This window comes from Portunus trituberculatus, chromosome 36, assembly GCF_017591435.1.
Source record: "Portunus trituberculatus isolate SZX2019 chromosome 36, ASM1759143v1, whole genome shotgun sequence".
Classification (NCBI taxonomy): domain Eukaryota; kingdom Metazoa; phylum Arthropoda; class Malacostraca; order Decapoda; family Portunidae; genus Portunus; species Portunus trituberculatus.
Genome location: NC_059290.1, coordinates 7,614,094 through 7,629,093, shown reverse-complemented (window position 1 = coordinate 7,629,093; position 15,000 = coordinate 7,614,094). Strand labels below are relative to the sequence as shown.

At 51.1% G+C, this 15,000-nt stretch overlaps 2 protein-coding genes across 2 annotated transcripts in view; one reads left to right on the top strand and one right to left on the bottom strand.

Moving 5' to 3' along the window:
* Positions 1–3,500, bottom strand: part of LOC123513663 — a 61,324-nt gene extending 57,824 nt beyond the window's left edge. The window contains 2 exon segments of the mRNA XM_045270977.1: positions 1–1,006; positions 1,009–3,500. The exon segment at positions 1–1,006 is cut by the window's left edge and continues 151 nt beyond it. Coding sequence (XP_045126912.1) covers positions 1–1,006; positions 1,009–2,329 — 2,327 coding nt within the window. The 5' untranslated portion in view covers positions 2,330–3,500.
* Positions 3,501–5,326: 1,826 nt separating this feature from the next.
* LOC123513464 (protein TRACHEARY ELEMENT DIFFERENTIATION-RELATED 7A-like) overlaps positions 5,327–15,000 on the top strand; it is a 51,784-nt gene continuing 42,110 nt past the window's right edge. Inside the window, exon 1 of the mRNA XM_045270627.1 lies at positions 5,327–5,525. Within this exon, the coding sequence (XP_045126562.1) occupies positions 5,327–5,525 (199 nt within the window). The remainder of the gene's footprint in view (positions 5,526–15,000) is intronic.

Below are 15,000 nucleotides of genomic sequence, written 5' to 3'. Positions count from 1 at the left end.
GCGCGGCACAGCACTGCCTGGTTCAGCGTGGGCCTCAGAGGGTCACGCACCGTCAGGAGACACCGCCGCACACCCCCCAGGAGTTCGGCCACCTCCTGGTAGTTGAGTCGCTCCCCCAGAAGGGAGGCGCCCCCCTCACAGCCGGCCATCACCACACACAGCTCGTCGTGGTGGGCGGTGATAAAGGTGAGGGCGTGCAGGAGGGCGTCCCACCGCTTCACCTCATGGGGCTGCAAGCCGCATCCCGACACGCTGGCCACGCCAGAGTCTGCCAGGAAGGCCAGCACGGAAGCCACGTCGTCGCATATCTGACGATACGACGGTTCCTCCGACAGCGCTTCCAGCACGGCCTCTGTCGCGTGCCACACACAGCGTACGCCCACAACGCCCGGCTCTGCTGGCGTGCCCTGGTCACTCACCACGGTGACGTGCTTGTCCCTCATGGCTGCCGGCACCAGCACGTCGTTGAAGAAGCCTGACAGCAGCGCCGTGACGGACTCCTCCTCGGTCTCATTCTCCAGGATGCGGTGCGCGCCCAGCACGTAGCTGCGCAGCTCGAACTTCGGGGTGATGAAGTGAATGGCGCCCGTGATGAGGTGCATCTCGCGGTCCTGGTGCAGAGACAGGCAGAGGCTGGGCTGGTCCAGCACCGCCCTGGCGATCAAGGAGCGGGACTCGCCGGCCATAGGCGTGAGGAAGGTGATGAGCAGCTGCCTGGCGGAGGGCAGCGGCTCTTCCTCGCGGAAGGTGCCGTGTGCCGCCCCGAGGTTGAGCACCGTCCACACCAGCCGCTGGAAGGCCGGAGAGTCGAGGGCTGAGGGGGACACAAGGTCATGGCACATGTAGCGGAGCAGCGCCCTCGCCACGCCGGCCATGGCGGCCGTGGGCGCCAGGGGCAGCTCGTCGGACAGGTGTCGCGCCCCATCGCTCTCACCCCTCAAGGCGAGGCTCAGCGGCGACCTGCGAGGGGAGCCTGACTGGGCGGCGTGGGCTGAGGCGGGGAGAGGGCGCGCACCGAGGGCGGAGGTGAGTCTCCGAGGCGCGGGTCTGCCTCTGTTGGGGCGCCCACCTCGTCGTGGTGTCGGGAGCTGAGGTCTGTGGCGGAGCAGCGGTGGCGCAGCAGGCCGCCCGTGCCGCTGTACTTGGTGTAGGTGACCACCTTCAGGCAGTTCTTACAGGCGGCGAAGGGCCTGATGACGCCGTCCACGTACACTACCGAGAACCTGGACCACACGTCGGAGATGTAGTGCGAGCCCGCGGCGTCCTTCTCCGCCAGGGTGATGCGGGAGGAGCCGCAGCTCACCAGCTGCTGCACCACGTCCTTAGCCAGCCCGCCCCCGTCATCCGACGTGTCTTCGTGGCCGCCGCGCACGCGCCCTCCATACCTGCTGGGGGATGACCACCCTCGTAGGTCTTCCGGCACGGCACCGTCACTGGTGTCTGCTCGCTCCTTCTTTACGCCGTCCCGGCCCCAGCAGGAGCTGCTCGCCTCGCCAGGGCTGCTCGGGCTGCCACCGCGCCCTTCCTGTGCCGCCGCTTCTAGCCGAGCTCTCTTCGCCTCCTGCTCCTCGCGCTCCTTCTCACGCTGTTGCTGCTGTTGCTGCTGGCGGTGGAGGTGTTCCAAGTGTGACTGTTGTAGCTGCTGGAGGTGCTGCAGGCGCTGTGGGTCGCTGAAGGCAAAGTTGAAGGCGGTGAGCGGGTGTGCCGCCGCCGCCGCCACCAGCTGAGGTAACTGCAGGAATCTCAAGTCTAAGGGGAACGAAGGAGGTGGCCCACCGGCTTTCCGTTTCCTACTCCCGGCGGAGGCGCTGCCGGAGGAGGTGGTGGTGGGCTGCGCGGCGGTGGGAGGCGAGCCCGTGCTGGTGGGAGAGGCCCGCGACGCCACCGTGGTGAGCGACACAGGCGAGGAGCGAGCGCTCCCGCCATCACTGTGTGGAGGCGCCTCATGCTTAGCGAGGACCTCCTCCTTGATGTTATTGTCATTGAGAAAAGTGTCACCTTTGAGGTCGCCCTTGAGCGCCGCTGCCGAGGTGTCGACAGGGAGGTTGAGCTTGGCCGAGAGCTTGACGGCGCGGTTGACGGGGGACCGCTCCGACAGGGGGTTGCAGGGATGTCGCAGGAGGCTGGCAGTCCCGCTCCGCGAGTCGCAGTGTAACACTCGAAAACACACCTTGCACACGGCAAACGGCCGAATCACATGGTCCACTCGAACACGATAATAGAATTTCCAAGCATCAGCGCGCGCTTTTTGGTTGATCTCCAACTCGAGGCGGTCAGAGTGCTCTAGTATCAACCTCTCAATGAGCGTCTTGTCCACGACCTCTGTCATATTCGCACTGGCCCACGCCAAGCACACAACTGGCCCGGGTAGGTGCGCGTGCGTGAGTGTACTGTAGAATGTGTCACGGTCACACGCACGACTAGGAACGTGACGGGAAATTTATAACAGATCGTTCTAGCGGGACCAACTCATCCTGCAAAACAAGTCAGTTTTCACATGAGAATTGCTCCAAGTATCACCTGCACACTCGTGTTGCACTGTACCAGGGCACCACGCAACAAAGAAATGGAAAACACACACTAGAACTCCTCGAAAACTGGTCAAAACAAGTCCGTGTGAGAGCGGCGTGTGCGCCCGCTAGAACGCACTTGGGCCCGGGAGCCGCTGGATGTTGATTCGTCACGGAGGCGGGTGAGTCAATACGCGGCCCCACGTGACGGGATCAGCTCTCCTCGCTCCTCACGGCTCCTCACGGCCTCCCCCTGCGCCGTCCCCTGCCCCTTCCCCTCGTTGTGGCCCCACACTCACGACATAGTGCGTCAGGGGAAGGGACGACGCCAGGAGAACTGCGACTGTCCCCGACACAGGCCCCGGCCGCGGCCCAGCTGATGAGTGCGTGCAGGCGGAGAAGGGTGAGCCTCGCCAACACCTGATCTCGCGATATCCGCGCACTTTACGGCACTCACGCGGCACCACTCGCCACCAGGGGAGCCTCACTCTAGCCTGAGCCTCGGCAGCCCCGCCACGCACTGTAATTCCATTGCCATTCACTATGCAGGGCGTTGTATGGGGGCTTGCGTGGACCCCGCTAAGGTGAGTTACATAAATGGCGGAGCTATGCAGGTCCATAAACAGAGGTGGCCGGTGGTAGTGGTCAGGCCAGCCCCGGGCCAGCGGACAAGCCGGTGGTCTTCGTCATGTTCTGTTCCTCAACGTTACCCTCACAACAGCACCACCACCAGCACGGCTCGTCCCTACGCGACGCCCTTTGCCCAGCATGAGAGATACTGTGGCCAGACGCGTCGGTGCGTGGTCCTAGGGCTCGCCGGCCAAGACGCACCTAGTTGGCCGTACCCGCGAGTGAGCGAAAATGTGTGGCGGTGTTGTGATGGGCCGGTGGTGGGGTAGCGCCGCGGCTCCTCCCTCCGCTGGGCGACGCGGGGTCGGCTGGGCGGCGGCAGGCAGTGGTCATGCCTCCAATACTAATTAGGACCAGACCGGCCAGCCAACCAGCTAGTGCGGCAGCCAGCCCCCAGACCTCCTCCTCAACTACCCGCCGCCTTCCCCATCGGCCTTCTCCTCCTCCTACTCTTCCTCTCTCCATGTCTTAACCCCACTACACCGTCTAGCAAGCCGCAGTCTTCCTCTTCCTCATCCCCTTCCTTCCTCTCACATCCACACTCCTTGTATCACTCCTCTTATCAGCATCTTCTGAACCTTTCTTCCTCCTCTTTCACCTCTCACTCGCCCTTCCTCTGTTTGCCTCACTTCTTCACACATCTGCCTATTCTTCACTCACACTTCCTGCTTCTGCTCCCCCTATTCCACCTTCATCGCCTCCTCCACATGGTCTTCCTTCCATTATTCATCCTCATTCGTCTCTCTCTCTCTCTCTCTCTCTCTCTCTCTCTCTCTCTCTCTCTCTCTCTCTCCGCCTTCACCTCCGTCTCCATAATTTGACGTGGTCCGCCGTAACCAGTTTTCCCCAAGCGTCACACTGTTCCTCGCCAATATAACGCATCGCCCGCCCTCTGCCGTCATGTAAACAAACAATTTACCCATGCAACAACCGCGCGCCAACGAAAAATCGCGGAAGAAAATGTGAAACGCACCTCCCATGCAAAACAATTTCGGGCACGACGGCGTTTTTATCGCGGCGTTGGTCAGTCATTCATGAGCGGCCGTCGTTCATTCACACTGGCATTCTTAACTGTACTGAAGTGTTTTCCGCTGCCGAGGTGAGCCCCGCGCACCGTTTTCACATTCTACTACGAAAAACTAAGCGAGGAGCGAGGACAGGAGGAGCAGATGTTCGGGCGGAGAAGGGAGGGGGGCGGGAGGACCCAAAATGAGCCTTACATGAAAGCGACGCAACGGCTTAGGAATTTGTGAGAGTGCGTGACACACTCTCGCGTCACTCCCGCGCCGGGCACCCCAAGTGGAGGCGTTGTGTGCAAGTTTTATTCAGGATGTGAGATGTGAGGGAGTGTGATCTTGGCGGGAGAGTCGGTGACGGGACGACAATAGGCGGTGGTGGCGGCGCGGCGTGGTGGGCGAGGGTTCGTGACGGGCAGGTGTTGCCAGCAGCGCGGCGGGTCCCCTGGCCTGGGGAGCGGGAGGCGGTCACCAAATACCAGGCTTGATGCAGCCCAGCCTCTCATCTCGCCCCACACCACAATACTTTGCTCCGCCATTACGGCCGCGCCGCGCTGCCCTCTTGTACGTAACTCAGAGCTGGCGCGGAATGGCTCAAATAAAGTTTCCCTGTAAGACTGGAGGGTTAAGTGGACCTCCTACGGCTCCGTCTGATACATGGGGGTTGGGAATCTAGAAATTGCATCGTGACAAAAAAATAAGCCCCGGGCTTGACAGGCCCAGCCCCTTGCATGCTTAGGTGCGGCGGGAGGGAAGGGGGAGGGGGAGGGGGAGCGGGAGAACGCGGAGGTGACCTGCAGGAAAGCTGCTATTCCGCCCTCACCAAAGTACCAATTGAGGCCAAATACCGCAGCAGCCGGGCCGACCGGTCCACTACCTGCCCTACCCGAGGACACCGGCGCGGCCGTCCCGGGCTGACCAGGGGGGCGAGGGTGCCGCCGCCCGCCTGCACGTGACGCGGCTGCCGGCCAGAATTACGACGTGGGGGGACCAGCCTGCGGGACCTGGCCACCATAGCATTAGGGGCCTGCACAGCCCGCACCCCTCCCTGCCCCTCACGCCGCCATACAACACTGCCGCCCGCAGGCCGCTGGAGGGAAGGGGAGACCCTGCCGCTTGGGTCTGGGGTGGTAGGGTGTCTGAAGATGGAGGGAGGGATGTTCATGGGGCATGAGTGCAGGTGCTCAAGACGGATCACCGAGGCATGCCCATGAGCCGCTAATGAGCCGCCACTCAACTACCGCCATCACGACGCTCAACAAAACCTCTGGCGTGACTCCTTGCCGTGGGTGTGAGCGAGGCGGGCGGCGCGGAGCCCAGGCAGGGCGCGGCGTGTGTTGGCGTGGCGGACGTGTGCGTGACCAGCTAGGTGGGCGGCGGCCGCGACCTGTACCTGGGGCGGGGCCTGGCTCGCGGGCGTCTCACTCGTGACGGGGGGAGGGAAGAGAAGGGAGGCCCGCCCGCCACACTGAACAATTTCGGTGAAGCAACAGTGACGAATTACCGGCCAGTACCGACACACACACACACACACACACACACACACACACACACACACACACACACACACACACATCACCCTCTTCAAACACCTATCCTCAATCATCCCCAATACACCACATACCACCACCACAACCACCACCACCACGCACCTCCTACAGCGGGCATACCACACTTTCTCACCTCCGTCGTGCCCCAAAATAATACCCTGCACTTTCATTACTAAGACCCACCCAGCACACACACACACACACACACACACACACACACACACACACACACACACACACACCTTCCCCAACACCTTCCCCACCACACCACGCCTGAGGGACCATCGTGCTTCTAATCCCACACCTCACCAAGTCCCTCACGTCGCCACAGTAGCCGGGTTACCGTCCCCCCACAGTGAGGCAAGTTTCCCCTACCCTCCCCCCCATCCTTCCCCAACCCCAGCCTCCTCCCCCTGCCCCTCCCTACCAGATGCGTGCACATGAGGAGTCCGGCCACTCTTATAATGTCAGGAAACGCCCCGGGAGACACTATCCTACCCTGCCGGAGCTCCTCTACCTCCTCCTCCTCCTCCTTCTCCTCTTACTTCTCTTTCGCCACTCCTTCTAGACTCCTTCACTACACGCTAACATCACGATCTCTCTTCTTCCTTCATCTTCCTTCTCCTCCTTCAGACATCACGTCTTTCCCTTTCCTCATCGTCCTCCTCCTCCTCCTCCTCCTCCTCCTCCTCCTCCATAGTCTATGCTTACATCTCTTCTTCCTCCTCCTCCTCCTCCTCCTCCTCCTACTTTTCAATCTCAACTACCACTCAGACTCCACCACTCACCATCACCACCACCACCACCACTACCTTGCCAAAAAGAGATAGGAATCCAGTCTCGCCCACCACTACCACCACCACCACCTAAACTACCACCACCACTACCTCCATCGCGTTTTCCTCTACCATTACCTGACTACCAGCATCCAGTCCACCACCACCATCACCACCACAACCATCACCTCAAGCTATAACCACCACCACCACCACCACTGAAATTTCTCGCCTTCATCAGGTATGCGTGGTCGGTGCAAGATTCTTCTGGCGCGGGCACACACACACACACACACACACACACACACACACACACACACACACTTCTTCTCTATCTTTATCTCATTGCGTATCATAATTTTTAATCCTAGTTTTATTTTTATCGTTTTCTACTTCAAATGAGTTTCGTTGGTAGCTGTTTTCCGGTTTCGAAGCTTCGGAACGTTCACGGCGAGAATGGCGCACGCTGATTGGCTGAAAGCACGCTGCTGTTGTTATTTTGTCTTTGTTTTGTTTTGTCACTCTTTTCCCACTTTCGTTGTTGTTGTCTTGTTTGTTCTGACCTTCCTGTCACGCTTTTTCAATGTAGCTCGTCTCAAAAATTCGTCTGTTTCTTCGTTTCATAAATCATATCAAGTGTGAGTTGTTCATAGCACACACTGACTTTTACCTTCACAAACTTTCACACCAATGAACAATCCTCCACACTACACGTTAAGCCTTTTTCTCACGATGCACAACAAAACTCCATTCACTGCACGACATACTGGCAAACTCCACTCAACACACTGAACCACCAAACTTACTTAACAGCACTTCACAAAACACAGCAGTTCACTCCACTTTCACACTCACATGACACAGAGCACAAGGCAACGAAAAAACCACAGCAACACACCACAGCAACACTCCACAGCATTAAGCCACTTGCTGTTCATTCACTCCTTTGCTTGGTATCGAACCCTCGGCCACACCCTCCTCCCCATAGCCGGAGAGAAGACTAAGTGAGCCGCCGAGCCACCGCCGCGCCCCGCTGAGAAAGTCCAGAGGCGGGGTGGCGGCTTCTCTGCTTCTCCAGTTTTTCTTATCGTGAGTCTCAGGGAACGTTTGCTCTTAATTGTTACACTGCGCTGCTCAGAATTGGAGGAGGAGGAGGAGGAGGAGGAGGAGGAGGAGGAGGAGGAGGAGGAGGAGGAGGAAAATTCTTGTTCTTCGTCTTTTCTTCCCTTTTTTTTTTTTATCCAGGAGTGTTTCAATTTTATCTTCGTTACTGTGTTAATTGAGGGAGACGCGACGGAATGAGAGGTAATACAGCCAGCTTCTTTTCTTTTCTGTCACGGTCTGCTGTGTGTGTGTGTGTGTGTGTGTGTGTGTGTGTGTGTGTGTGTGTGTGTGTGTGTGTGTGTGTGTGTGTGTGTGTGTGTGTGTGTGTGTGTGTGTGTGTCCTAAATTTTGTGAACGTGAATGCCAAAGGTAAACTGAACGCAAATGTTTGTAAATAAATCTCAGTGAACGTGTGTGTGTGTGTGTGTGTGTGTGTGTGTGTGTGTGTGTGTGTGTGTGTGTGTGTGTGTGTGTGTGTGTGTGTGTGTGTGTGTGTGTGTGTGTGTGGAACAAGGTGAACGGTAGTGTTTGACGGTTTCTCCTCCTCCTCCTCCTCCTCCTCCTCCTCCTCCTCCTCCTCCTCTAGGGCCGCCAGGTGGGCACGTCGCGGCACCCGGGAGAAGGGGCCAATCAGTGCCACGCTCCAGCCACCACAGATCGACCATTGCCACTGAGAAATGAGCGAAAGTCAAGGAAAAGCATCAATAATCCCTGGCATGTCTAAATATTACGTTTCTTCTCATATTACTTCGTGTTATCCTGAGTGTGAGTGGGTTGAGTGGACGTGGGTGTTTTTGTGTCTTCTTTCTCTTCTTCTTCTTCTTCTTCTTTCCTCTTCTTTTTCCATTCATCCACTCTCTTTTCATTTCCTCCAAGTTTTCTTCTTATAATTCCAGTTTCTTCCTATTCTTCTTTATATTTTTTTCTTATTCTGTTTTAACTTCATTTTCTATATTTCCTCCGTTTACTCTCCTCCATTCTCTTCCCCTTGACCTTTTTTTATCTCTCCCTTCCTCTTCTCTTCCTATTCTTTTACATTATCCTTCCTTCTTCCTTTCTCTTCACTTCCTTTAAAATCGCTTTCCTTTTCTTCAAACCTCTTCTCACTTCTTTAATCTCCCTTTCTCTTCTCCTTTTTACCATCTTCCAACTTCTCAATTCATTCAACCTTTTCCCTTTCTCCTTTTTAGCATCTTTCAACCTCCTTTCACTTCCTTTAATCTCCTTTTCGTTCCCCCTTTTTTCTATGTAGGAGAATAACCAAGGACAACAAAAATATCAAAAAAAGGCCTTGTTGAGTGCTGGCTCCCTATAAGAAAAGTAAGAGTTTGCCAAAATTAAGGAACAAATGCCTCTTTTTTTTTTTCTTACATCCTCTCAATCTCTTCCATTCCTCAATCTCCTCCTCCCTTATACAGAACAGAAGGCAAGGCAATGTGGGTGTTAGTGCAAGTATAAATAGAGTTTGTTATGGAGGTGGCTATGTTGGGGTGGGTTGGGGTGGGGTGAAAGAGAGAGAGAGAGAGAGAGAGACTAGAAATAGAAGTGAAGGGAAAACAGAGAGGTAAGGAAGAGAAAGGAGGAATAACAAATACAAAGAAATACAGAAAATAAATACGGAATGAAGGAAAGGATAAAGAAAATTGGGAATGAAGGAAGGAAGGAATGAAGGAAGAAAGAAAGTAAAGAAGGGAGGAGCGAAGGAAGGAAGGAAGGAAGGAACAAACGAAGGAAAAGGAACGAAGAAAGATAAAAAAAAAATAGGGAATTAAAGAAAAAAAATAAAGAAAGGAAGAGAGAGAAGAGGATAAAAGGAAAAGAAAATGAGAAAAGAAGAAAAATCACGAACTAGCAAAGGAAGAAAATGAAGAAAAAGGAATAAAAGAATGAAAATATGAAGGCAAGAAAGCGAGAAGGATAAAAAGACCAAGAAAACAAGAAAACAAATCAAACAAGAAGCAAAAAGAAACGAAACAAACCAGAATGATAAAAAAAAGAAGAAAGGAAATGGAGAATAAGGAATAAAGAAATAAAATAAAAAGGAGAAGAAGAAAGAGGAGGATATCAACACCAAGAAAATGAGAAAAGGAATTAAACAAGATACAAAGAAAAAGAAACACACAAATTCATTAAAAAAGGAAGGAAATGAGGAAGAATAAGGAACAAAAGGAAAAAAAAACAAGGAAAAGAAGAGAAGAGAATAAAAGACCAAGAAAATGAGAAAAAGAAATAAAAGAAGATACAAAGAAAACGAAAAACACACAAAGGAGGGAAATGAAGAATAAGGAATAAGAGAAACAAAAGAAGAAGGAAAAGAAGAAACGAGAATTAAAAAAAAAAAACAAGAAAATGGGAAAAGAAATCAAAGAAGGTACAAAGAAAACGGAACACACAAAGAAGGAAAATGAAGAATAAGAAACAAAAACAAGAAGGGAAGGAAGAAAGAAGAAGATAAATACCAAGAAAATAAGAAAAGAAATCAAAGAAATAGCAAAGAAAACGAAACAGAACCACACACTCCCTCACTAACTGATTACAATGACACCAACTAGTTCGTGGCGTGTTTACAAACCGAAGTATTGTAACAGGTACGGCCAAGAGAGCTCCCGGCCCGCCTCCCCTCATCCCTCGCCCTCACCCAGCCTCGCCCTGCCTCTCCCAATGACCTTTTAAGAGAGATTAATGGAGAGCTCCAGTTTGTATAGAAAGGTTCCACTGAGGCTGCAAGGAAGAGAACCAGGAGTTTTTGCTCTATTTGCTCTGGAGGCGAAAGAGAGAGCAGTGGAGAGAGAGAGAGAGAGAGAGAGAGAGAGAGAGAGAGAGAGAGAGAGAGAGAGAGAGAGAGAGAGAGAGAGAGAGAGAGAGAGAGGTCCTACTACACTATGCCACGCCACGCCTTATCTCCTCACCCCTGCCTCCCGTGCCTCCTCTCCCTCCTCTCCCTGCTCTCCCCGTGACACACTTGGGAGGGAGCGCCGGCGACGGGCTGACCTGGAAAAGAAAGAGTGGTAAGAGGCTGAATAATGCAGGAGCGAGCAAGTGAGTGAGTGAATAAGTGAGTGAGTGATAGAGTGAGTGAGTGGATGGATGAGTGAATGAGTGAGTGAGTGAGTGAGTGAGTGAGTGAGTGAGTGAGTGAGTGAATGAATGAATGAATGAATGAATGAATGAATGAATGAATGAGTGAGTGAATGAATGAATAAGTGGCTGAATGATAAAATAAGTGGTTGAGTGAGTGAGTGAGTGAGTGAGTGAGGGAATGGCGCATCACAGTGACGAGGCAGACACGATCACGGAGCCTGTGGGAGGGCAGAGGATGACGTGGTGTTACCGGGGATGTTAGTCTGCGCCAATGTTACCTAACCTAACCTAAGCCACCTTAACCTGACGCACACTAACCCAACCTAACATTACCTAATCTAACATACTTTTTCCCAAGCTAACTCATTTCAACCTAACCTAACGAGTCTTTACCTAATCTAACCTGACCTATTTCTAACCTAACCAGTCTTTACCTAATCTAACCTGACCTATCTTAACTTAACCTAACCTAACCTCATTTCAACCTAACCTAACCAGTCTTTACCTAATCTAACCTGACCTATCTTAACTTAACCTAACCTAACAGCTTACCGTAACTTATACCAAAAAATAAACAAAACTTCGAAAACTAACCTAACTTGACCTAACTTAGACAAACCAATCTTTACCAATCACTAACCTAACCTAACGTAACACTAACAAAACTTATCCTAACTCATAGATGGAGAAACGAAATTGAGGTGAAGCGAACAGGTAAGGCGAACAGGTGAAGCCAACGGGTAGGAACAGGTAAGTGAATGCTAGTGTTTTGCCATTATGCTAAAACAGGTGCACAGGTGGCGGCGATTAGAGGTGAGTAAAAAAGCAGGTGTGCATCGGGGCGTGACGGCGCGTTGTAAAGGAGCTTGTAGTAAATGATAACGCTTTACGATAAGGCAACAATTAACGAATGGGAGACAATATAAATAAAGGTGAGGACGTGACGATAAGGAGGAGAATAAAAGAAGAAGAAAAAGAACGGGAGAATACATGAAAGCTGCTCCTGTGAAGATAAAGGTGAGATTAACGAAGAGGGAAAAGAAGGAGAATGTAATAAAAGCTGTGGATGAGACTAGACAGTTAATGAATAGGAAAAGAAGTTGCGGGCGAGGAGATAAGAAAGAATTAAGGATGAGGAAAAGTAAGAGACAACAGATTAAATGTTGTGAAAGTGACGATGAGATTAAAGAAGAGAAGGAAGAGAGAAAATAAATATAGTGTGGACATGCACTTCATGAAATATTACTGATAAAAATGATAAAAAAAACATGTTAGCTGAAGATTAGTGACTGGAGGATATAAATAGTACACAGTCTGATTATATGATTGGATGAGTAGAAACGGTTAGATTAAAAATAAAAACACTGATAAAAATGACTTGGGGGCGGGAAAAAAAACTTGCTTAAATGACCACAAGACGAGTCAGCAAAACAAACACACGAATGAATCAAAACACTTCAAAGACACACAAGACTAAAACTAAAAACAAACACGAAGGCAAACACGGTAAGAAAGAAGAGCAAACATGTGCAGCCAGATACTATGAAATGAGTTTGAAATTGAATGCTGAAAGTTTTAAGTTGCATAAATGTCAGACCATCACCTCACTCACTCATACACACACACACACACACACACACACACACACACACACACACACACACACACACACACACACACACACACACACACAGGTAAGCAGACAGACAGGCAAGGAGGCAGGCAAGCAGGCATGTGTTTGTATGTGTGTACGTACGTGTGTGTGTGTGTGCGTGTTTGTCCTACCACCACCACCACCACGACCTTCACACCAACGCCACATTCACCACCAAATATTCCACTCACTACCACCTACGTCACTCAACATTAACACACACACACACACACACACACACACACACACACACACACACACACACACACACACACACACACACACACACACCATAAAATCATATTACCCAACACATCACAACATACATCTCTCTCTCTCTCTCTCTCTCTCTCTCTCTCTCTCTCTCTCTCTCTCTCGTCACGGACACAGCATGGACGCCTGAGTGACGCCAAGGGAATGTGCGTATCGCCAGTGTGACGCCACCCGCCCGCCACTCACGCCTCTCAAGGTGACGCCAGGTGATACAGGTGGGGGGAGGGTGGGGGGGAGAAAGGGGACGAGATACAGGTAGAGTCAGCAGGTAAATCCGACAGGTAATCTCTCTCGTGATCCTTGTATTGTGAGGCTTTGTCGTGTTTCATGTACTAGGTCAGGTTATATTGCGTTAGGTAAGGTTAGGTTAGGTTAGGTAAGGTCAGGTAAGCTAAGGCTGGGTTAGGTTTTGTTAGGTAAAGTAATATAAGGTAGTGTATGTTAGGGTTAGGTAATGTTTAAGTAAGGTAAGGTAACGTGTTAGGTAAGGCAAGGTAAGGTAAGGTTAGTTAAGGTAAAGCAAGTTAAGGTAAGGTTGGGTAAGGTGAGGGAAGTATGCAAGATGAAGTAAGGTAAGAATGTTAGCTTTAAAAATGTGGGTCTCTCTCTCTCTCTCTCTCTCTCTCTCTCTCTCTCTCTCTCTCTCTCTCTCTCTCTCTCTCTCTCTGTACTTTCATTAATCTGATAAAGGCATTTTATATATCGTATTTCATATTCGTAAAGGTTAAATGCTTCTCATGACTTCAGTGTGTGTGTGTGTGTGTGTGTGTGTGTGTGTGTGTGTGTGTGTGTGTGTGTGTGTGTGTGTGTGTGTGTGTGTGTGTGTGTGTGTGTGTGTGTGTGTGTGTGTGTGTGTGTGTGTGTGTGTGTGTGTGTGTGTGTGTGTCAGTGAATGGGTTTGTCCCGGCGTGGTGTCGACACAGCTCACCTGGTCTTGACTCAGGTGAGTTCTTGGGAGTCCTCCATTGGTGCAGTGATACCCTAACGAAGTGACCACACCACCAGCCCACAACCAACACCGCCGCTCCTCACTCACTCCTTACTCCCTTCAGCTACTCCCATCCCTTCCTTACTCCCTCCACCCCTTCACTTCATCCATTTCCATCCATTAATTAATTCATCTTTTCTTTCGGTCTTGTCTCATTTGCCTCTTCTCCCATACGTGTCTCCCCCCAACGTGCTTATCTCTTACCTGTCTCTTTTAATATCGCTCTTCAGCTGAATGTCTATCACTCTGCACACTTTCCTCTATTCCTTCTTCCGTCTGTCCTTTATCAATTGTTTACGTGTCTTGTCTCCTCCTACCATTATCCTTTATCTCCCTTCAATCATTGTCTATCACTCTGCAGATTTTCCTCTGGTCCTTCTTCCGTCTATCCTTTATCAATTGTCTATATGTGTCACGTCTCCTCTCTCAATTACCCTTTATCTCCCGTTCCTCTTATTCGCTATCCTTATCACCATTATTGCATCCCTCGCATCACTCCACCCCTTGTATCCACCCCTTCCGTGCATCCTTTCCTTCCTCCTTGCACGCACCGTCCCTTTCACCCAGACCCACGCCCTCCCCTCACACACTCTCTCCCTCCTGCAGACGGGACGCTGTGTGCCTTCTAAACATAACAAAGAGCCACCTCGTGTTTGATGTTTGCACGACGCTCAGGCCAGTAACTCTTGATAATTTCTCGCTGAATGATGATGCCAACCAGAAAGGCGATGCTTGACTCGACTAAACCTCAAGAGGTCCTCCAAACTGGCCCTGTCTCCGCCTCCTACAGGAATAACCCACGTCAGGTACACGTTACTCGGTACCTGACGGGGTGCGTAGGGTGTCAGGTTGCTAGGTAGACTTACACAGCAAACACGGCCATTGTGATGCAGAACGAGGGAGTAAGCAGGTAAGACGCAACCCAGGTGCACCGCTGCTTACCTTCACGATAAAGACATGCAGGGAAAGATACGATAACCTCTGGAAATTTGTGGTCACTGCAGGTATAGATAAGCAGTAAAATTTTGAATGATAATGATAGTGAATAGCAAAATAAGGTTAGTTGATGGTAAATAATGAAATGTTTGAAGAAGATGGCTGATGAAAGATGAGCCTCCAAATGAACAGGAAAATAAGTGTTCAAACGCATAAAGGAATAAGATTACCAATAAAAGACAGGTTTACTAAAACATATGTGTAACCTCTTGGCATCAAATGTAAGAATGCATCAAGGAAACAGATGGTTAATAGAAGATGGGTTTACTGATAACATTATGAACAGTAACACAGTATATGCAACATCTTGATAGCAAATAAATCCATCGAAAAAAAAAAAAACACAAAAAGATGGTTAGTAAAAGATGAACTTACATACAAGGATATGAAAAAATTCAAAATAAGTGTAACTTCTTCAAAAC